The 24319-nt window shown below is 42.5% G+C and overlaps 1 protein-coding gene across 1 annotated transcript in view; it reads left to right on the top strand.

Annotated features, from left to right (window-relative positions):
- Window positions 1-8082: 8082 nt before the first annotated feature.
- Window positions 8083-24319, top strand: part of FSHR (follicle stimulating hormone receptor) — a 106706-nt gene continuing 90469 nt past the window's right edge. Inside the window, exon 1 of the mRNA XM_056852993.1 lies at window positions 8083-8237. Within this exon, the coding sequence (XP_056708971.1) occupies window positions 8083-8237 (155 nt within the window). The remainder of the gene's footprint in view (window positions 8238-24319) is intronic.

The following is a 24319-nucleotide window of genomic DNA, read 5'->3' as shown; positions in this document are numbered from 1 at the left end:
AACTTTCAGCATAGCTTCAGAGGACCCTTCTTGAAAGAACCCCCAAGTTTTGTGAAGATTGGGTCAGGGGGGTGAGATATGGGCTCTGAAAGGGATCCCCCCACGCCCAAAGCTCCCAGCCTCGACAAACAGCTGAGCTGCGGGGAGCAAGGGCGGGGCAGGTGCGAAGAAGATGGAACAGAAGACATCCACAGTAAGACCCATTTTGGGGCTTTTCTCTATAATTTTTCTCCTGTGTGTGTGGGGGGGGGAGCAGAGTCTGTGTGTGTGTGGGGAGGGAGCAGTTTCTGTGGGTGGGGGGGAAGCCAAAGGGGGCTTTCACCCATTCTGCCTGGGGTGTGTGTGCCCCCTCGAGTCTCTCTCTCCCTGGTTTGAGGGGGGGGCTTCAGTTGTGTGTCCTCAGGTTTTCCCTCATTCATAAGGTCGGTTAGGTCTATTTTGATGCTTGCTCAAAACTGGTTTTCAAATTGTGACTTAAAGAATGCATTTGCCTGGTCCCGAGTCCGATGCAAAAGGGGAAATTCCACCCCCTCCTGCTCCTTTAGCATGCCTCTGTCCCTTTCCATGGTTTGCAAACTCCCAGGCGTCACGTGTTGCTTTGCATGGTTGCAAACCTGTTGCTTTGCATGGTTGCAAACCTGTTGCTTTGCATGGTTTGCAAACTTCATTGCACCTGCCCAGCCCTTGCTCCCTGCAGCTCAGCTGTTTGTCGGGCCTGGGAGCTTCGGGAGTGGGCGGCAAGCTCTGCTAATTGCAAACCCCCATTGTCAGAGATGCACATTAAGGAGGGGGGACCCCTTTTGGGGCCCATATCTCACCCCCCGACCCAATCTTTACAAAACTTGGGGGTTCTTGCAAGAACGGTCCCCTCAAGCTACGCTGAAAGTTTCGGACCTCTACCCCAAAAAATGTTCCCCTGGAGCCGTGGAAAGGCGTGATTGTGTTTTTAATGGCTTTATTTGGCCGAATTTTTCCCCGAACTCCGGATCTCATGCCGAATTGCACGGACTCGAAGTGGGGGAGTTTGGACTTCGGCATTTCCCGAATAAAAATGGGCCAAATTTTGCCGAATCCAAATTTTACCAAAAAAAAAAAAATTCAACAGCCCTAGAGTGTAGAGAATTCTTCTTTTTGGTTCTTGCTCAAACTTCCACGTTAGGTCATAGTTATGAATGAGTGGTTGTAACAGAAGCTTGTAATTCAGAAGCTTCCTTTCCTTGGATGCCTTGCAAAGAAAAAAAGGAGGGAAACCCATCAATTTTTATAAAATGCAGTTCTCAATGAGCATATTAATTTCAGCTCATTGCTGATTGAATTGTAATCTGCTTGATCTACAAGCCATTATCAAACAAGCAAGAGATAATAACTTGTTAGCAAGTGTAAGTTCACATTCAATGATATCCTAAAAAGCCAATGTGTTAGATCCAAATTGAAGGTGTCCTTGTGCCTGCAGAAGGCACTGCTGGCCACACTAGGGAAGATCTGGTAATTCTGTGGATTTCACCCTTGAGTTGGAGAGCCCCCCATCCTACCTCCCACATTGTGCCTGAGGATCCCCTGACTCACTTTGCCAATGGCTCAGGGGGCTGGTGAAGATCCGGAGAGGCAAGAAGCGAAGCAAGTTCTGATTGCATTTCTTTGAATCCATTCCAAAGACTTTTAAAATGTGTACTTTATATCTATTTTTATACTTTTAGTATTGGGAGGAATTGCCTTGAGTAAAATACTGGTGGTTTTTTTAAAGTGTTATTAATTTTAAGATGAATAATGTAAATGAAAAGAAAATCCCAGGAGCCAGTTTTAATTGGAAGGAACCATTGAGCATGTGGTACTGACGTTTCACCTAAATCTGAAATTATTGTATTCAAAATTCATACATGTTTGGAGGATCATCAAAAACTATTTGTGTTAATTAAATTTTCATCTTGCTACATATGTATACCTCAGAAGTGTGCACTGTGTTGCTAAAGTTGGGTTTTTAATACCATAATAGGAATACCAAACAAATATTTATTTATTTAGTTTCTTCTCCAGAGAACCTGCTTGAGATGGCTTACAGAATAAAACATGATAAAATCATAAAACAGCATACAAATTGTTAAAAATTAATGAACTAATAAAAACCCAGCCATTAAAAATCAGAGAGTAAACACAGCATAAAATATTTATGGAGCAATCCTAATCACGCCTACTCAGCTGCCCTGAGCCCGGCATGGCTGGAGAAGGGTGGGTTATAAATTGAATAAAATAAAATAAATCAGATGTAAGTCCCATTTTTATTCAGTGAGACTTACACCCAGGAAAGTGTTCTTTGGATTACAGCCTTAGCAGACTAATAGAGCAATCCTAAGAAAAAGAAAATCAAAAGAAAAATATATATATATATATATATATATATATATATATATATATATATATATATATATACACACACACACACACATATATGTGTGTGTGTGTGTATACATACATACACACACATACACACACACACTAATTTGCAACAAATACTTAGCCCTCAACCAATAGTGCTGTAATTGTAGTTTCACTGTTTTTCTTTCTTTTTCTTTGTTTGCTTTATGTATTTATGTGTTCTTGTATTTGTGACTGTGATTATATCTATATCTGTTAATAAAATATGTTTAAAAAAGAAGGGATAGTTACGGCAGGCTCAGGGATGGCACAGCTGTACTGTCTCCTGAGCGGCTTGGTGGCCCAGTGAAGAAGGGGAAAATGCATTTCCCCCCGAAACTCTGTGTAACAGTCCCATTGACTTGAAAACCGTACAGGGTCACCATAAGTCAGTTATGACTTGATGGCAACACAAAAAAGAGTACAATTTACTAAAAGAATTTATCAAATTAATTCCAGAATTGGATCGTGTTTAGTTTACTGAAGGTTTCAGTTCCTTCAGTTCATATCTGTTCTTTCCTCTCTCAGTGTCACTGGTGGACACATGTGTCTTGATTAAACTCTACAAAAGCAATTAGCATGTATGTATTTTTGCATGAACAACCTTTTTGTGCAATGTCTCACCGCCCAGGAGTGCAAGGATGTATCAGTAATGCAGAGGCAAGATAAAGGCATGAATGAACTGATGTAAATAAAAATTATGGCAAACTGTGCATTTGCAGTATGCTGCACAATGTTTAGAGATAAAAGACAGAACAATGGAAAAAAGGGCTATGCACCTTTTTCGGTATTTTTTGGGTATGGGTTTAATAAATCCAGACATTTTTGGAAAAAACCTAAAAGCCAAATATAATGGATTCGGATTTTTGGAAAAAATTGGGAAATGTTCAGGTTTATTAAACCGAAACCTGAAAAATATGTGATGCAGAGTTCTGTGCTGCTGGGGCCTTCAGAAGCACGCTGCTCACCAGTTCCAGTCTCCGCATGGAGATCTGAACTGGCAAGCAGCATGAATCTAAAGGTGGAGACCTTCAGAAGCATGCTGCTCGCCATCTCCAACCTCCCTGAGGAGACCTAAGCTAGCAATCAGCATGGATTTGAAGGTGGGGACGACTTGGATCACAGGGAGGTCGGAGCCAGCAAGCAGCGTGGATATAACTCAGGTAAGTAGGGGGAGGGGCAGGAGAGGGGGAGGGAGGGAGGGGGGAGGAAATGGTGGTGGAGCCAAAGTGGTCCGAATAATGCTGGAAAAAAATGGCATTATTTGGGATCCACTTTTGCTGCTCCTTTATTGCTGCCAAAAAAAAAAAAATTACCAGAAAAGGACTACCCTCCCTCCCCCCCAAAAAAAAATACGAAAAAGGTATTTTTCAGGGGGGGTTTCTGTTCAACATTAGCTGAACACACACCCCTAATGGAGAATGCCTAGTGTGTCAGTTCCATTTTGGAAATAAGTCAAGATAATTCGGGATTCTAAAACCTGAGGAGAAATTCAGCTGAGGAAAGTTGTGGTTCTCCAACTACATTCCTGAACCTGTCACGAGGTACAGATGGTTGGAAATAACGTGGCCTGGTTCTCATTATTTGGGTGACCAGGTACAAAGGAGAATGGACGAATCCTGTGCAAGACCAGAAGGCTACCCTTCCGTAATTTCCCAAATTGATTCTTCTGCCATCCTTGCTGCTGATTGCCTTTTTGTTCCTGGACCTGATGCTGTCTGGTGTCAGGTGGGGACCTAGTTCTGCCCTACCCCTTATGACAGCTACCCTTGGAGTTCCTCCATTTGATCTTGCCAATTTCCTGGCCCTGCAGATGCACACAAAGCCCAGTTAGAGGCTTGTAGTGGAACAGTCACACAGCAACTCTCTAGGCTCTGCCTTTCGACTCCAACTTCCCCATTGAAGCCACACTCTGGTTTCCCACTTCACCCCTCATCAGCAGCATCTTTTAATACTTGCCAAGTAATTAGGCCATTTTCTCTGTCTTCTATCAATATTAATAACCTTCAGTAATTGCACAATGCTTTCATATTTTCCTTCTTTTTTATCAGCCCACTTTGGGGATTAGTTTCTCATTTGCATCTTTTTTGGGGGAGAGTTTAACAAATGTTAATTTGTCATTTTTACCTCTCTATTTGTTTCATTCAGTGTCAGGATAAAATGCATTTCCATGAAGGCTGTCCTTTGCCTTTCATGTCTTTGTCAGTGCTGAGCTTTTTCCTTCTTTCATGCCAAGCTGGTATCCCCCAAAGCAGCATGGGGTCAAGAAGTGAGGAGATATGCAATTGGCTTGCCCATTGCAGGGTAACTTGAAAATTAGCAGAGCCATAGAAGAATCCAATAAAAGCCATCAAGGGCATCCTCTACAAGAGTTCCCCTGTGTGCTGAAATGATGGAATGAACTGTGCTGAGGTGGCATAGCTTAGTGGTGGAGCACATGGTTTGCAGTGCAGAAAGTCCCACATTCATTCCCCACCATCATTCCCCACAATTGAAAGAGATCTCAGACAGTAGGGAAGGACAAGACTCATGCCTGAGACCATGAAGTTACGTTCTTAAGTTATGTTCTGTCAGTCAGAGGAGGCAGTATTGGGATAGATGGACCACCATGTGCGAATGTGCATAGGAGTGTAATGGCACAATGAACCTAGGCTGGCACAAAGGTCAGCTGTCATGTATGGTGATGGTTTCAGAGCAATGGGACTTGATATAGATGCATGTAGCACATTCTCAATGTGGTCTCTCCAGTGTTCCTGTACAGTGAAGAGGAAGGTTTGCTCCTATTTCAATCCCTGGCACCTCCAGTTAAAACAATCTTGGGGGGTAAGACTAGAAATGTCTCTGCCTGAGTCACTAAAGAACTGCTACCATGCAGAGATAAAGTCCGACTAGGTGTAAGGCAGTTACACCTATATTCATATTGTTACGGCCCTTTCTTTTACCCCATGGTACTGCACACATTAAACCTCAGGCATTCCACAGGCTACAGGCCTTGCAACTACCACTGGGATTTCCCGTAGGGGGATTGCTACTACAGCACAGGCAGGAATGTTTTGTGCCTCACACCCCAAAAGTCTAACGCCTGTTTCCATCCGTCACTAAATAAAGCAGGCGAATCCAGAGAAAGGTGTGACAAACAGAGAGCAGGTGCCTCTCAAAATGTTGACTTCCTTCCCAGATTTCTTCTGCAGCATATTTATTCTTTAAACCACCCTTCAAAATGTCATTATCCTCGAAGAAAACCTGTGGGGTAGATCACTAATATTCCCATGTAGACGTTGATCAATAATGTCCTGCATTGGTAGAAAAATGTGTTGCCTGAGCCCCTTCTGAAGGATCACTCTGAAGCATGATCCTGCAGATGGGTCCTGGTGAACTCTACAGATCCATGTAGCTAACGATGGCCCCTTGCCCCAAAATGATGAGTCTTTCCTTGATGCCAAAGGGCTGGATTCTATGCAGCGCCAACATAGAATGTTCACAGAAGTCAGTTTTTCCTGCCCCCCTTTCCCCAAACAGTTGGCTGTGAACTTGAAAAAGGCAATACCAACATGCAGGAAAAGCCATGCAGGCCATTAATGGATAAGACTAGCAATTTCTTCAATGCACTCCTGTTATGTAGCAGAGGAGGCAACTACCAGGTTGAGCCATGATGTGTAGCAGTGTTCCCAAACATGGCAATCGTGGGCATTATGACCCCTAGGGTTGCCAGGTCCCTCTTCATCACCAATGGGAGGTTTTTGGGGTGGAGCCTGAGGAGGGCAGGGTTTGGAGAGGGGAGGGACTTCAATGCCATAAAGTCCAATTGCCAAAATGGCCATTTTCTCCAGGTGAACTGATCTTTATCAGCTAGAGATCAGTTGTAATAGCGGGAGATCTCCAGCTAGTACCTGGAGGTTGGCAACCCTACCCAGTGACTCTGTTTCAGCCTTTGCTTATTTAGTGACTCTGGATTTTAACTGCCTCTATGGAGCAGCCCATTTTCGCTGCCCAACTTGATGTTCCCTTAAATATTGTTGTACCCAAGCAACACAAAAAGTACAGAAGTGATGACATTTATTCAGCAGGAGTAATATTTATTTGTCTGCTTTCAGGTCGGAGGGAGACTACTTTGTGCTGGCTTGTTTGTTTATACGTCCTACTCAAAAGCTTGGCATGTTCTGCCATGAAAGGCAAATTTGAATTATAGCAAAGGATATTTATGGGGCACTTTCCGGCATGCGTGGTTTGGAAGCTTTCTTTCCCAAACAGAAGATACCCTTCAGAAAACAAATTTCTGGGCCCTGATTCAGATACTGGGTACCCAAGGTTGGGTTGAAAGAAATGTGTGTGTGTGTGTGTGTGTGTGTGTGTGTGTCTATAAATACTGAAAGTATAATTTATTAGAAGCGCTATGTAAAGGTTAAAATTATTTAAAAGCATTAAAATAGCACAATGGCATTTCCTGAGGTTGATAACTGTAACCACATACCAAATGCGTTTCGGCCTATAGGGCCTTCATCAGTGGTGAATTAAAACCCTTGTTAAGACTGCACACATTTACGGAAATAAATTAATAAATACATATACAAACAGTTCATACCCAACCAGGCATGTGCATAGATTGTAAAATCTATTCCCAATCACTCAGACATCTGGTCAGATAGGTTCTAGTTGTAATACTGGTTAGTATATGTCTCTCATATGCTATGTGTGCAGGTATCAAGTTGATACCAATAGAGCCTTGTAATGCATAGAAAGCTGTGTGACTGTAAATTAAGCATAGCCATCAGCTGAGGACTGATATGTTTAAAACTGAATTTCTGTTCTTTTACTTGTCATAAACCTAATCATAATGTAAAAAACACTCTGCATTTGCTTTGCTTTTTACATATGTGCATTGTGGTGTATGAAGCACTTCTGTAAAAAATGTTCCTGTCCCTTTAAGGTATACTTTCTGTTTCTCTGCTTTGCCCTACAATTTCCAGTTTGGTGCTGCAGTTAGCAGTGTGTTTGAGGCCTGGTTGTAAGTGATTGTTGCTCCCTAGTTATACCAATAACCTAATCTTTCGTTCTCCGGTAACGTTAGTTACGAGTCTTATGACCTCATGTCATCTTTGTGTGTAGCCAATATGGAAGAGGGACCGTATGAATGGGGTCTAAGAAACCTGGCTAATCCAACCCTCCACACAAGCCAGAACAGGAGTATGTTTTAGCTGGGGCCAGAAGTCTAAGGAAACCAGCACACAGCACTTGATTAGAGAAAGAAAGCAGAAATCCAAAATCAAATCCAAGAGAGCTGTCTGAAAGTCAGCATGCAAGCAAGAATGCTATGAGCATATGTAGAGGATTAAGTTGAGTTGATTTCTACATGCACAGCCAGTAGAAATCAAGAATAGGGGAAAGGGTCTCTCAGCAGGTTTCAGACCCACCCCACCTAGCACCTCTCCATGTGACAATTAAGCACTGCATATTATGTGCTCTGTTTAGCGTAGGTATCAACACCACATCTTCCCTGCTGCCCAGATGGAGGGCAGGACATCCTGAGAAATCTTCCCCTAGCAATCACATGACTCACCACTGCTCCTCAAGGCGGGTCTTCAGTGAAGGGAGTGATAGTGGAAAGTCCATCCCAATACAGTCGGAGGTTTTCTTTCAGTGACTGAGGGAGAGGACCCTGTAGAGATAGCCATGCCTCTGTTTAGCTTCAGCCTGCTGCTTCTCCTGGGGGCTTCCACAGGATGCCGGCATCCCATCTGCTGGTGCTCAGATCGGGGGGCATTCATCTGCCAGGAGAGCAAGGTGACCTATGTGCCGCAGGACATCCCCAAGAACTCCACTGAACTGTGAGTTAAGAAAAAGAAAAAAAAACTGATAAAACCTCTGCCAAGTTATGTAGCAGTTCTTGTTTTTGCCTTTCGGGGTCGGCTCATTGTTTGGCAAGTCGGGCTGACCACTGTTGGTACAGCTCTGGGGGTGTTGTTCTTGCCACCAGGACAACTGCAATTCTGGACCAATTAACCTCTCCCTTAAGATGTTTTATGGTTTTTAAGAAAAGATAAGCTGTGTTTGACAAAGTTTAAAAGTAAGTTTCACTTGGCAGCTGGTGTTTCTAAAATAATTCATGATAATTAATGCCTGGCATTTTCTCTTAAAAGCTCTTGCTCTAATGCAACCAAAATTAAATGTACTAAGCTGCTCTCCTTTAAAGAACAGCTCACCTTGGCAGAAAAGAGCCTAACAACATTTTTATCTAACATTTATCAAACCGTTGTTGCCGGAGCAAAATGTTTCTTGGCAAGTAGATGATGATCTGCATATATGATCGCTTAATACTTTGTGGAGTTTCCCAAAATAGGGAGGGAAGTCCTGTATAAAGTTATTTTAAGCAAACTATCCTTATAGAGTGAAGCTGTAGAAGAGCAGCAAATGAAAATAAATAGACTGCGCTGTGTTGCGTTTCTCAGCTACGATATGGTTTCTTAATGTTCCCCCTTTTTTACAGTGTTCTTTATCAGATGTTCTACAGTTCTGTAACACAAAGAATACCAACTAATAAACTGTGAAATTATTGAAATAAGATGACAAGCCCCCCCTCCCCCCCAAAAAAAAAAACATATTGCCATTTCTTGTTCTGGCTTCTGAAGGCAGGTAGTGTAGATGTGGATGATATGACTCCAGCAATTGGCACTGGGTTCATGAGGATATCCCTGGAGCTGACATCACATGCTTCTAGAAAGAAAAATACTAATAGTCCACATTAGTGAAGAGTAAGGAAACTATCCGCCCCAGGCTAATATAATTTTATATAGATGGGTTTCCTAGGGTCTTTTTAAAGGGAATGGCTGCCAAGATTGCATGCAACAAAACTACAATATGTCAAATTATACAAGAAGATTAAAAAAGAGAGAGAGAGGAGTTCTTGCCATAACAAAATTGTGTCAATTATCAGAGGTTATCTCACAATATTACCTCTTTGCGGGGGCGGGGGGGGGTAAGGCGATACACATACTTTTTTCATGAAACTGAAGATGACATGGGACATCCAAAGCAGATGTGATGTGGGAGATCCATGATGGAGTTTATTGCATTTCTAAAAAGTTTTAATAACAACTGTGGGCTAATAATACTGAGGTCATGGCACTGGGTGAGGGTTTTTAACTTTCTTGATTTAAATTGCCCCCTCTACACTGCTATTTGCTCTCTGGGAGAAACCATGCCAATACGTTTTCCCCAACTGGGAAAATAGCAACTTCTGGGGGTGGTTTCAATCAGGAAAATGAGACAGTGAAAATCTTTAAAAAGCTCTCCCTAGTACTAATGCCTTGATCTGATTTATATTTCCACCCCCACCCCACCCCACACTGCTATTAGCAGTTGGGGAAAGCACCCACTGCCATTTTTTAGTTTGGCCTGTACAGGAATCATTTCCTGGTTTTCACAAATTCTTTCCTCTTGTCTGGCTGTTCCCTCCAGTCCAACAGATGTTGTAGGCTTTTTAAAAACACGACCAACCTTGCAAACCTGAAAATAAGGATAGCAGGATGAATGTGAAAAATGATGCCTCTCAAATCTCTGAAAAACTATTATTTGTCTCCAAGCTGAATCCCTCAGAACTTGAGAATCCAGCTTCAGCCTGCAGTAAATTATGCCCTGTCACAGAATGAAGACATACAATGTGACAGAACTCAAGATTACATTAATGTACATCCCCCATAACTTCTCTTAGCATGAACTCTTAGCATGTACTGAACAGCATCTACTGATTTTTATGTTAAGTTGTTCCTAATCGTTCAAGATTTAATTGACTTAGTGTCAATAGTTATCTGTCTACCTATCAACAAACAAAGGCCTACAGTAATTCTTGCTGTTATGGGAAACCTGATTTGAGCTTTAGATTTCAGGATGGTAATCACATGACTGATTGCTCCTGTATGCCAAAAAAAAAAAAACCCCATAAAAACCCTGTTGCTGAAAACAAGCATGAATGGGAGAAGGCTACGCCAGAACCCTTTCTTCGCCCTTTTCACTTGACATCCAGTTGTGAGTCTCCACCTGCAGTCTGAAGTGTTAGCGCAGTCCAAACACAGGTTTATCACTGCTGTCATGAATGGGCTACATGATACCCTGTCATCAGGTATATCCCTGGTTCTACCCCAGTTCTGTCAAGTAGAAGTGCTCTGGGAGTTCCCAGTTGAAACTCCTCTTCTCTGATGCATGGAGGTCTATTTGGATTAGGGGTTTGGTGTGCAGGGAGAAGGTGCTCAAACCTTCCTCCCTCCATCTCATTTTCCTGGCCAGAAACAGTTTTAGGGAGCCACTATTTGTCTCATTAGGGGAAATATATGGATACTGATGGGGCTACAAGTGTACCAAAGGACAAGTAAATGTTCCCAGTAAAGTAAATAGCAGCTCCCTGGGGGGAGTTGGGAAAACAGTGCAGGGTGGAAGGCTTAAGCCCCCTCTAATCACATGCCGTGGTCCCAATCCAAATCACCTCCCATGTACTTGAGAATCTGATTTTCAACCTGGAACTCCGAGAGCTCACATTCATGGCAGGACCTGAGGACACACCTGGGAAAAGTCTGTCATGTAGTTGGACCGAAATTGCCTGAGGAAGGTACTTCACCAAGGTTTCCATGACCTACCATCTGAGGTAGAACTTTCCAAATATGTGCAGCCATACTGGACTCTCCTTCCCTTCTCAAATATTATAGCTCCCCTGTGAGTGCCTCCGAAAAGCATCTCTAAAGGAGGTCCTGTATGTAGGGGAAGAAGTGTTAAAGTTTTCTTATTATATGTGTCAATAGAAAACAAAAGGTTGTAAACCTTTAGGTGTACCTTTTTGCTAGTCTTCACATAACATTCAAAGTAGTTACTTAAATCTTTTTAATATAAGAATCACACCAGCATTTTCAGTTTTCTTTTTGCTAAATTTCAATATAAGCAGGCTGTTATATCCTTTTTATGATCCACATATTTCTTGCTTCTCCTTTTTAATAGATTTATAATTATGAGGCATCATTTGAGTTGTGTACCCATAAACTTTAATCTTGTTTTAAATGTCAATCTTCCTGATTGTAAACCTCGCAGAGATAGCACAATGTTTAATTCCCTTGCTCTTTTGTAATTAGAGATGTGAGAAAATTCTCTATTTTTATCAGAATTTTTATTGCTCCCCTTCAAACCCCTCAGATGTTCTGCCTGAGGAAGAACACACAAATTGACTTCAAAAAGATTTTCCTGTAGTCAAAATCTGGATGCATATCAGAGAGGGGCAGCAGAACCCCCTGGAGGAAATTTTGCTAGCATTTACAGAAACTCTTGGTCTCCCTTCAATATATCTTAAATGTTTTGCTGTAGAGGAACCCCCCAAATTTGCTTCAAATTTCTCTTTAGGCTACGTTTTGGTGGCAATTCTATTTGTAACATTTGTTCATCTCATCTGTTTGTCTCATCTGTTCCTATGTGAAACTAATCACTCAACAATCCAAAATTGGAACAAAGGCAGATGGCAGTGGGAGAGAGATAAGAATGGCCATTAATCAAGTCTTAATCAATGGAGAACCCATGTAAAAGAATACTTAGCAAGGTATTTTTGTTGGGCATTATAACAAGTAGTAGAGATCCTTTTTCTAAGAGACTGTGGGCACTGCCAGGTCATACCCATGATATCTGGGTGAGGTCTTTTGGATTCTTGATAGTAGGAAGCAGTTTTCCATGCTAAGGCACTGTGGCCTAACAACAAGGACATACAACAAATTGAAACAGACATACAGCCTCTGTATGTAGAACAGATTTCTTTGAGGGGGGGCAGGTTCTGGTGATTAATTAAGAGTAACTATGTCACAGTATTTAGAGAAAGAATACATTGGACTCTTAACAGTTCATTCTCCATCCTATTGCAAATCTCTTAAGTCTTTAAGCACCAAGGGTTTCTATAGTGGACAGACAGAAGTGAATAGGGTTGCCAGGTCCCTCTTTGCCACCGGCGGGAGGTTTTTGGGGCAGAGCCTGAGGAGGGTGGGGTTTGGGAGGGGAGGGGCTTCAATGCCATAGAGTCCAATGGCCAAAGTGCCATTTTCTCCAGGTGAACTGATCTCTATCGGCTGGAGATCAGTTGTAATAGCAGATCTCCTGCCACCACCAGGAGGTTGGCAACCCTCGTGGTGAAGGTGGTCCAGAATATGTGTGATGAAAACAGGGACTTTGGGAGAAAACTGACACTGAAAAAGTTGTTATGGTTTTAAGTAACCAGAGTTGCCCAGTGATGAACTATGTATGTGGGCAACATTCTTGATACTACTTCTGCTTTTTAAATGGAATTTGACAATAGCTTTTTAATTATTTAAGTTAAAGTATTTATGTGAGCCATGTCTATTGAAAAAGGCTTCTAGTAGTCCAGGAAAGTAGGAAATGAGCTTAATACCTTAAGGATTGGAAGATGTTCCCAAAATCTGGTAATTTATTAATTTATTCACTTATTTATGGTAAATATACTGCATTTATTTAAAAGGAAGACTAAAGTGGGGGGTTTTTGCCATCAAGAAAAAGAGTAAATCATCTTATATTTGCACACACATTACAGTTAAGTAAAATAATTAAAACATTTTTCTGTATAACATTGGAGGATATCATACATTCAGGGAGGTCTTCCTTTTGAGTAAATGAAGTATCAGTCTCTCTGTATGTGTTTAAGGCTATGTCAAGATAAAAAGCACATAATACAATAAAATCAGCAATAAAACACAATATAAAGTGGCAGCATTAACGTCTAACACAAGCGAGGCACCACAACAGTAAAGTCCTTGCCTCTTGAGGTCATCTAGCTCACTTCAGAGACTACACAAGATACTTTGCACATAATCAGTACCTGTTAGCATCCTTGCAGCTGCATTTTGAACCAACTCGGGTTTTAATCGAATTCACAGGTTTAGTGACAACTGAATGTATGCACTTAAACATATGTGGACAAAAATCATGGGTGTCATTTGATATCATTCTGCCATTGTACAAATCCATGGTGAGACCACACTTGGAATACTGTGTACAGTTCTGGTCACCACACCTAAAAAAGGATATTACAGAGCTTGAGAAGGTGCAGAAAAGAGCAACCAAAATGATTAGGGGACTAGAGCAACTGCCCTATGAGGAGCGGTTAAAACACTTAGGGCTGTTTAGCTTGGAAAGAAGGCGGCTGAGGGGAGACATGACAGAGGTCTATAAAATTATGCATGGTTTGGAGAGAGTGGGCAGGGAGAAGTTTTTCTCCCTTGCCCATCATACTAGAACGTGGGGTCATCTGCTGAAGCTGGAGGGTGAGAGATTCAAAACAGATAAAAGGAAGTATTTTTTCACACAAAGCATAGTTAAATTGTGGAACTCCCTGCCCCAAAATGTGGTGATGGCTGCCAACTTGGAAGGCTTTAAGAGGGAAGTGGACATGTTCATGGAGGAAAGGGATATTCATGGCTACTAGTTAAAATGGATACTAGTCATGATGCATACCTATTCTCTCCAGGAACAGAGGAGCATACCTATTATCTTAGGTGCTGTGGAACACAGGCAGGATGGTGCTGCTGCAGTCATCTTGTTTGGGGGCTTCCTAGAGGCACCTGGTTGGCCACTGTGTGAGCAGACTGCTGGACTTGATGGGCCTTGGTCTGATCCAGCAGGGCTTTTCTTATGTTCTTATGTCCCAGTGAGCTTCTCAAAGAAAGGTTAGGATAAAGAGTTGATGAATAATAGTAAAGTCATATTAGAGTGCCCATAATTTCCTACATGGAGGTTTTCTGTGAGCTACTATAGGCCCCGGACAAAAATTTCCACTAGATCCCCCTGACAGTCAAACAAACGCTGTCAGATACTTGATGAAACCAGCGATGCTGCTACTCTCCCCCAGTGGCACCTTATCAGAATCCCTGGGCCCCCAAGATCCCTAATTTTGTACCCCTACTCTACACAGCCTACATGTAGGAGATGATAAAGCAGGAAATTAGACTAAAGATATAAAAGCAGTCATTGGTTCTCCACAAGATTACAGGAGTATATTTTTCTTGAACTAGGAGGCAAAGTGCTCACCCGTGCATATGCTTATGTCTGTACACCCCAAGTACCTCAACCCCTCCCTCTTGATTAATGATGGCACGAAACTGAGAACCTCCTCTCCCCCTTTCCAAATTTTGTGCAGGTAGGTTGGGCTCAAAGCATTGTTTTCTTTATAGGAGTCAGACACGATGTTATCAGAGGTTACTGGAGTTCCCTTTCCTCATTTGTCTGAAATATTCCTATGAATTTCACAAATGATCAAGGTTTCATGGGATTGTCAGTGCCTCCCATTCAGCAACTGTTATGTCTAAATAGAGATGATGAGAAGGCTAAACTAGGAGCTTAAACAGATGACTTTTGATTACTTCTGCTGTCAATTTTTGCGCCCTTGGGGACCCTATTTGGGTAAAAAGATGGCCGAGAAATGTTTAAATTAAATTAAATAACCAGATTTGTTTGTCCAGTTTTACCTCAGAAGAACAGTTTTAAAAAATCCACCATGTTGATAGCCCAACTTTAAAGGGCGTCATGCCCTGAAAGATCTAAATGTATCATCCAGAAACATTCTCAAGGGTTTACATTCCATCGTTTCTTGCTTTCTCATCTTTAAAATATTAAATAAGGGTGGGTGAGTTCTGTTTAATTAAATTCCAAGCAAATCTGGGTCAGCGAGACATACCTTCCTTCTTTTATTGCCCTGTACCTCCGAGGCTGTGCCAAAATATTCCTAATGTCTTTAGAAAATTCTTCAAATGTGTGTAGTTTTTAAACGCGAACGTCTTGTGAATACACTTATTTGCAGGTAAGTGCTCCAGCCTGCTGTTTGGAACCAGCAGGCTTGGATAATTACATGCAAATAGATTTACTTCTGGACCGGCGTTCCAGCTATCACTTGGAAGAGCATGTTGTGGCACCCACTTCCAAAAAGATTTGCACTATAGGGGATTCAGTGTCTCCTTAATGACACTGGAGTACTAATTACAGACAGCACCCAAGCAACTGCAGTGCAGTAATGGGTAAATGTGAGCTAATGTCTTCGTTTTTGTTAGGCACTAATAAAATGCTTGTCACTATGGGAAGCAGATTAGGGACCGAGAAAGGATATACTACGATATAACGGGGACATCGTAGTAAAGATGGATGAATGTCTCCACTTTCAATTCTTTTTGTTTCTGACATCACAAAGAAGTTCAGTCACTCAGTTTCGTTGATGGTATTGACAATTCTTTTTTTGTCCTCTGCAAAATCTCTCCCCAAGAACACCAATAAAGTTTCCCTCCCAGGAGTCATTCACTTCAATGGGAAAACATAAAAGAGAATGCTTAGGAGCATTTTTAGATAGTTGGCTGGACCTGCTCCTATCATTGCCAATTCCTGTTTCTTGTGGGCACAAGTTCCAGTTGCGGGGGGGGGGGGGAGTTCGCTTGCCGCTTGTAGGCCATTTATTTTCCCCTCATAGAACTGAATGAAAAAACCTCTGAGAACTAAGCTTGCTTCCAACTGCCTAGTATTCTCTGAATAGCATAACGTCTTCACCTGCATGACCCACTGTACGTTTCATTTCTTGTTCACACTGATTGAGTGACAAAGAAATAGAAACCTGGAATTGTCTGATATGTTATAACTCGGGGTTGCATTCAATATGGACACTTTACAGAGAGACCCAGGATGGGTTTGCAGCATTTCTCTGCACTACTTTCCTTACCTTAGGCAGTAAGAGGGGTATCTTGTCTGTTTTCAGTGAAGAAAAAGTTGTTATGATAGAATTCTAGTTTGGTATTTGGCCTTTTCCTGCTTTGGCATCTTTGTTTGAGAATAAGAACGTAAGGAGAGTCTTGCTGGATCCATTGAGAACAGCATCTAGTTTCTAACTGTGACCAGCCAAATGTGTCTGGGAAGCCCACAGACAAAGCATTATGGCAACAGTCATTTTCCATTATTTGCTTTCCAGCAGCAGATATTCATATGGTCTTGAAACCTGGAGTGATCTTGGCTAACAACTCTTCTTGGAGAATTGCCATGAAATTGTTTAATTCCCTTCTTAAAGTCATCTAAGACGGTGACTGTTGCTTTAACTTGTGGTTCAGAATTCCCTAAGTCAATTATGTAGCTGCAAAACTGTTATACAATTATAAAGATGAGATGACCTCCCGTTCATTGTGTTTGTGTAAACTAATTCAAGTCAAATGAGTCCTGGAAAGTAACCACCATTCCTAAACTGCAACATGTTGGACTTATCAGAGATCTCAAGCACAGACCTTCTCAAGTTCATGTCTCCAACGGGTAAGGGAAGGAATGGGGACTCGATGTACTTTGTGGCAGTTCCTTGAAACAAATGCTCTCAAGACAAATGGCAAGATAGAACAGCAAGTGATTAAAATACAGAGAGAAAATGTCTGTGCAAACAAAACACACTGCTTCCATTCTCAGAGGTGAAGAGCAGTATTTATTTCACACACACACACACACACACACACTGTTAATATTTTTGCCTTAATATGGGGGTTGGGGTTGGGAATGATACATGTTTTGACAGTGTGTGGATTTTTTTTTTCCAGAACCAACATTCTGAGGCTAAGAAACAGCTGCTAGTATGGTGTGTGCTGTGGCAACTCCTTTCTCCCATTCAGATTTGAGAGGAAATAAATTGCACGTCCACACTGTGGAGGAATGGGGTTGCTACAGTATAATCAGGGGAAAAAATGAGCAGCCATTCTCTGCATCCATAGAACACAGCAAATAGAACATCCAGGGGTTTAGATCATGATGGGTAGCTGTGTTAGTCTGTCTGTAGCAGTAGAAACCCTGCCAGAAATTTTGTTAGTCTTTAAGGTGCTACTTAAAGACTAACCAAATTTAAGGTGCTACTGGATTCTTGCTACTGGACTCTTGCTCCAGGGATTTGTGGAATGTGCTTTGCATATTCTTTAAGGTTGTGCAGCATGTAAGGACTGCTTGGGGGGGGGGGGGGACTCAAATTTCCCAGCATTTTTTTTCCCTTGAGAACATTTTAGGCATGATCCATCACATACAGATTCTGCTGCCAGCTCATGCAGGGATCCAAACAGTGTTCAATGAGGACATGTTATCCCTCTTCTTGCCATTCAACATCTGTTTGGCTGTGATCTGGGAGCTCAAGCAACTTGTACTCAGGGAAAAATTATGATACATGCACAGCTTTCCTGGTGCTCATAAGTGCACTGCAGCATGCACTGAGAGAAGGGAGTGCACAGCGCTATTCTGTGGCCTTTGCTGATCCCTCCCCACATGGGCAGGTTCCTATGCCCACTTGGGAGCTACACCCTTCATTTCCCCCTTTGTATGAATTTGTGCTCTGGTTTTTCCTGCACATTTTCATGCCTGCTATCAGGTTAAACAAGGTAGACAGCAATGTGGACTGCAGCACATTGAAGAAAAATGTATTATTTAGTCCAGCCTTTCAAAGTGATGCAAACATCACCTGTGATTTGTTGTTCATGTGAAATGTGCTATTATCAGTTAGGTTTTTGTTTCTTATGAGAAAATATAGGCATACCCTGTCCATATAAAGTTTTTCTACTTATTATGGACATAGTCTCTGAAAAGTGTGCATTAATCTCCAAATATAAATTATGAAATGTTGATATCCCTGCAAAGGAAGGACCAAGAACCGAGGGACAGTGCCTTTTTGCCAGAATGAATTTTTGGTCTTCCTATAATGGTGCTGTAGGATACCCTGGCTGGCAACTAAGTTTTAATGGGGGGCATATTTGACCTGGATGGCCCAGGCTAGCCTGATCTCATCAGATCTCAGAAGCTAAGCAGGGTCAGCCCTGGTTAGTATTTGGATGGGAGACCATCAAGGAATACCGGGGTTGCTGTGCAGAGGAAAGCACTGGCAAACCACCTCTGTTAGTCTCTTGCCATGAAAACCCCAAAAAGGGGTCACCATAAGTCGGCTGCGACTTGACGGCACTTTACACACACACGTATTTTCCATAGAGCCAGGACTGAAGAACCAGCAGTATAAGTTCCACCCACTCCCACATGACTCTGAGCAAAGGACTATTTTACTCCTTCTCCAGAGTTAACAGCAAGAGAGGATTAAGCAGAAACTTTCCTTTTGATTGATCTGAACTGCTTGCCAACATTCCCCTGAGCCTTGGTATGTGGTACCCCGCCCCCCGCAGGCACACACGTTTATTGTATTCCTCAGCTACATGATGAAAGGGAGGACTCTGCTAAAGGCTTTTTGGCTGTTTATAATACAAGATATGAGATTTAAAAACCATTTGCGTGTTTCTCATCTTTGGAGAAAGTGGCTGTGGGTCATAACATGTACCGGTATGTATGTGTGTGTGTGTGTGGGGGGGGGGTGGAGCTCAGAGCTTATCCTGAGAGATAGAATTAAGGTTGTAATCACTGCATAGAAATCTAAATTTGGACAAGTGTGACTTGTCATGCTGGGATGAGAAAACCCACAGTGGCCCAAGCTCCTCCTTCTGCACAATTGTGAAAAGCAATTCTTATAATACTTCAGGTCAAGTCCCTTTATTGTACTTGGACACAAGCTATTACAACAGAATGGCAACTCTACCTGACAATGGCAGGGAAGATTAACAAAGGGATTTCACAATAGCATGCAGCTAGACCAAAGAATTTTCTATAAAACCGGCAGCGACCCTGTTCAGTACTTCTGGCTGATTATTTTTTAGATGCCACAGCAAAGAGAACTTATCTTTCCTTTGTGTCATATATATCCTTTCCATTAGATCAAAGATTGCAAAAAATTGTAGCTGTAGCCCAGTCTGTACAAATTTGTAGCTAACAGTTCAATACTAAAAACAGTTACACCCTTCTAATCCCATTGACTTGGAAGGGTTTAACTCTGTTTAGGATTGCTCTGTTAGGGAGGACTCCTCTCTCAACCCACCTGGCACTATCTGCCGTTTTGTTTCTCCCCTCCCAGAATTTATGTCCTGTGCCTGGGGACCAAGCCCTACGAGGAAAGGTTGAGGGAGTTGGGAATGTTTAGTCTGTAGAAGAGGAAGTTGAGAGGGGACATGATCGCTCTCTTTAAGTATTTGAAAGGCTGTCACTTAGAGGATGGCAGGGAGCAGAGGATAGGACTCGCAGTAATGGGTTTAAATGGCGGGTGGAAAGGTACCAGCTGGATATTGGGAAAAGGTTTTTTACAGTAAGAGTTGTTCAATAGTGGAATCAGCTACCTAGGGAGGTGGTGAGCTCCCCCTCACTGGCAGACGTTAAGCAGAGGCTGGACAAGCACTTGTCAGGAATGCTCTAGGCTGATGCTGCATGAAGCAGAGGGTTGGACTAGATGGCCTGTATGGCCCCTTCCGACTCTATGATTCTATGGCGAAGGTGCCAGTTATCTAAGAACTGGTAACTGGATTTGCTTGATTTCTTCTTCCCCTCCTGTCCCATTTTTCTTGGGGGTAGTTGTCTGGCTCAACCGAAAGAGGGTCTGGGGCCACCAAGGCCTCCAGAATCCCTTTCTTCAGAAAGCCTTGGTGCAGGTTTCAGAATATGGAGAAAAGGAGGGTTCACATAAATGTTAAGTTTAAGCTCCTGCCAAACTAATTTGTCTTCAGACAAGGATAGGGTTGCCAGGTCCCTCTTCACCACTGGCAGGAGGTTTTGGGGGCGGAGCCTGAGAAGGGCATGGTTTGGGGAGGGGAGGGGCTTCAGTGCCATAGAGTCCAATTGCCAAAGCAGCCATTCTCTCCAGGTGAACTGATTCAAGTAAATCAATTACATAAGAAAGTAGTCTATTTCAATTCAACATTCTGCAGCAGCAATGTCAACCAGTTCCCAAAGGGATACAAGTATGGTAGAACCTCAGTTTTGACAAGGATGTGGCCAGCCACCTTTGTCCAAGTTACTTAGCAATTGTGGGAGTTGAGAGTGCTGCACTTAGGATACTTTGCTGTAATTCTTACAGTAACCCTATTACCCCAAGAGGTTACAGCTGAGAGATTATGGCTTGCGTCAGCTGACCTGGTGGGTTCAAGGTAGAGATGAGATTCAAACCAGAGAGGAGTCACACCTCACTCTCATATGCTCTTAAGGGGAGGGCTTGCTAGAGGGGAGGGCTTGCTGGACCCCTGTGTCATCCTCCTCCTCCTCCTCCTCTTTGTTTTGACTTCTGCTCAGGTCAAGACACGGAGCATCTCCTCCCTGGCTGGTTCCCACTCTGCCCAGCAGGCCATGAGCACTGCCAACACCTCTCCTTCTTCTTGCAAGATCTCTGCCTCCTTTAAGAGGATGCAGATTTCAGAGCCAACCTTGCTCAGCTCAAAAATCTGAGGCTATTTTTTATTATACTGTGTGCCCTTTTAAAATTGGAAGCAACAATAGACAAGTGGTGGTGGATCAGGGAGGAGAAAATTGAATGGTACCAAAAAGGTCATAAATCATGCATTTCAGACACATCTAAACAATGGTGTAATATAAATGAAATAAATAAAATAAATACACAGAGAAGCCTATTTCCACATTCATATGGCCTCTAGCTGAACTGGAATAATAAAAGACATCTCTCTTTAAGTTCAGGTGCACACCCTCCTCCCAAAACCAGTGATACAATGGCTATAGTAAGACTATAAGACTCTTTTCTAGAAACATATTTTGCACACACACAGTGTGCTGGCAAGAGGGCAAAGGAATGAACAGCAAACCCAGTAAGGAAACATTGCCCGTACACTGTTACAAGTTTCAAAATTAATATGCAATGTGCCACCCACCAGAGGCTATCCAACATTTATCTGTAAATAAATTGAAATGCCTTGAAATGCCTGCAAAAAAAAATTAAGCTTCTGCCTCAGCTGTCTTTAAATTTACTGACTGTAACATGACTGTGAAATATTTTTTCCTTTAACAAAGCGGCAGCAGCTAATTGAAGAAAAGTATACAGAGGCAGAGTGTAGAAAATGAGAGGATCCAGGTGCTTCTGGTTAAAGGAGTGGGTAGAAATCAGTTGGAAAGACCTAAAGGATAACTGCACCACTTGTATAATGGAGGTGATTAAAACTTTACGGACCTCTGTATAAGCCAGTCTTCTCTCCATCATTCCATCCCATTGTCACACTGGTGTGCCCAGTGAATCAAAACCCAGGATGAGGATGTGCAGGTGAAGGGGCGGAGTTCTGTAGATAGGACCAAACTTGATGCTGAATGGCTGGGGTCAGCAGGCATGAGAAACAGATACCATCCACTCCAACATAGGTCCTCCAACATTTCACAGAACAAAATATAAAGACTTTCTATACCTAATCCATGAATCAACCCCTTTTCTATGCACGTAAGTAACTGTTATATGTTGCCAAAAGCTCTTGGGTTGGAAAGCGCCTAATGAAAAAGAATGGAGTGGTCCCCTTTGACCACCAAAAAAGACTGTGGTTATAGGAGCTGTATGGACAAAAGCCATATGACCACAGTGTTTTGCTGCAACTATAAAAGTGTTTCTTAGATGGGAAACCAGCTGTTTTCATGTAAGAAACCTGCAGGCTGGCCTAACCCTAACCCTGCAGCCAGATCCCTGTGTACATTTGTGTGTGTGTGTAAAGTGCCGTCAAGTCGCAGCCAACTTATGGTGACCCAGTAGGGCTTTCAAGGCAAGAGGCTAACAAAGGTGGTTTGCCATTGCCTTCCTCTGCATAAAAAAGGTAAAGGTCCCCTGTGCAAGGACCGGTGACCCTTGGGGTGATGTCACATCACATCCCGACATTTCCAAGGCAGACTTTGTGGGGTGGTTTGCCAGTGCCTTCCCCAGTCATCTTCCCTTTACCCCCAGCAAGCTGGGTACTCATTTTACCGACCTCAAAAGGATGGAAGGCTGAGTCAACCTTGAGCCAGCTACCTGAAACCGACTTCTGTCGGGATCGAACTCAGGTCGTGAGCAGAGCTTTTGACTTAATGGTCAAAAGTACTGCAATACTGCAGCTTAACACTCTGCGTCACAGGGCCCTGATATTCCTTCGTGGTCTCCCATCCAAATACTAACCAGAGCTGACCCTGCTTAGCTTCTGAAATTTGATGAGATCAGGCTAGCCTGGGGCAACCAGAAGCAAATCTTGCTTTGTTCAATAAGACTTATTCTTAGGTAAGTGTGCACAGAGTTGCACGTTTAAAAGCACTTTTGAGCCTCTTTTGTGGAATTCTAGTTACATATTCTTGTTCCTATGAGTGAAAATGTAGTTCTATGTTCTGGCCATTGTATGTTTTGTAATCACATTACTGAAACCAACAGCACATGTGGCAATGTTGCTTATCATGCGTAAACACTCTAACAGCAGCAAAGGGATTAAGTGGGCTATGTAAGGAGAACTTTCTCCAAAATAAAGGCTAGCATGATGGATTCTCTGGATGGAATGCAGAATACCTTCAAGGCGACTCTGTTGCAAGTACCTTGCCTTTTCACTTATTTTTGCTGATAACCCTGGGCTGCATTCCTTCAGCTTGGAGGACATCAAGCAGCTGAATCTTGACTTAAAACCAAGGCTGTTATTTGGCAGCATGTAGCCAGAGGAAAGGAGTGGGGCTAAGGGCAGTTTCAAAACCTTGAACAAACAGGCCGCTTCACTATGCTGGAAACGCATGAAGCTACCTTCCGTTAAGTCAGAGCATTGATCCGTCTGGCCCAGTATTATTCACCAAGGTCTTTGGCAGGGGTCTTTACATAAAATCTCGTAAGAGCAGCCCTCCTGGATCAGAGCAATGGTCCCTCTAATCCAGCATCCTGTTTCCCACAGGGGCCAACCAGATGCCCTCAGAGTACCTACAAGCAGATCCCAGAGGCAAAGTCTTTCCCCTATTGTTGTCTTCCAGCACATGGTCTTCAGATGGTTATTGTCTTCTTGGCTGGTAGCCATTGATGGACCTATCCTCCCTTAATCCTCTTTTAAAGCCAGCAAATCTAGTTGCCATAACTATACCCTGCAGCAATGAATAACACACGTTTACTGTCTGAGTGTGAAATGTTGGTCCTGAAACAGCAATATGGCTTTCCCAGTATATTATCTGAAATCCCTTTTTTTTCCCAAGTAGAAATGCCAAGGGGTTGAACCTACTAGAACTTTGTGATTGCAAAGCATGTGTTCTAGTTGTGCAGAACACTGAGAAGGCCTTTTCAAGCATTTATGCATTCACAGGACTCACCTTCTTTTCCTGCAATACTCCAACTTTTCCTGTTAGTTCCTTCACTGCTTTCTATCTCTTTTATGGCTGTGTGAGATTAAGGGGTTTATTATTTATAATCCCAGTTGATCTGCAGAGTCCCCATTCAGGTAGCTCATAATAGAATGAACAATGTGATGAACTTTAGTTAAGTTTGTTTTTTTAATCCTAAAGCCACAAAGAGCTATGTATGAAGGTATTAAAACCATCAGGCCCTTTGGGGTGGGGACACTTTCCAGATTAGAAAATGTCACTCAAGATGTTGCAGTGTTTGCAAAATGTATGCAGGTTAAGGATAAACTAGGCCTCTAGGTGCAGAATGATAATTTCTACTATGCTGTTGCTTTGTAAGGAGAGAAGAGAGCCAAGAGTGTTTTAATGTCACATCTGCACTCTTTTGGCATTATACCAGTTTGGTTGTCAGGGTTCCCCTCAAAGGTTGCAAGGAATTGTCATTTGGTGAGGATGCTGAGAATTCTGTTAAAAGATTCCCAGTCTCTCCCCCCACCCCCATTTGCCTCCTTGAACTACAGCTCCCAGAATCACCAAGGGAGATGGAATAACAGCTATCCGGGGTCAACTATGTAATATAGATAAGCCCCAACTGAAATTGCAGTGTGTTAAATAAGGCCTTAGGAAAGCAGCAATCTTTGCAAATAAAAGAGCTTTCAAAATGAGTTGTCCTTCTCTTCCCTCAGGGAAACCA

Source organism: Euleptes europaea, chromosome 7, assembly GCF_029931775.1.
Source record: "Euleptes europaea isolate rEulEur1 chromosome 7, rEulEur1.hap1, whole genome shotgun sequence".
In the NCBI taxonomy this organism is placed as follows: Eukaryota; Metazoa; Chordata; class Lepidosauria; order Squamata; family Sphaerodactylidae; genus Euleptes; species Euleptes europaea.
The sequence above is the reverse complement of the archived record's forward strand: the minus strand, read 5'-3'. Positions and strand labels throughout refer to the sequence as shown.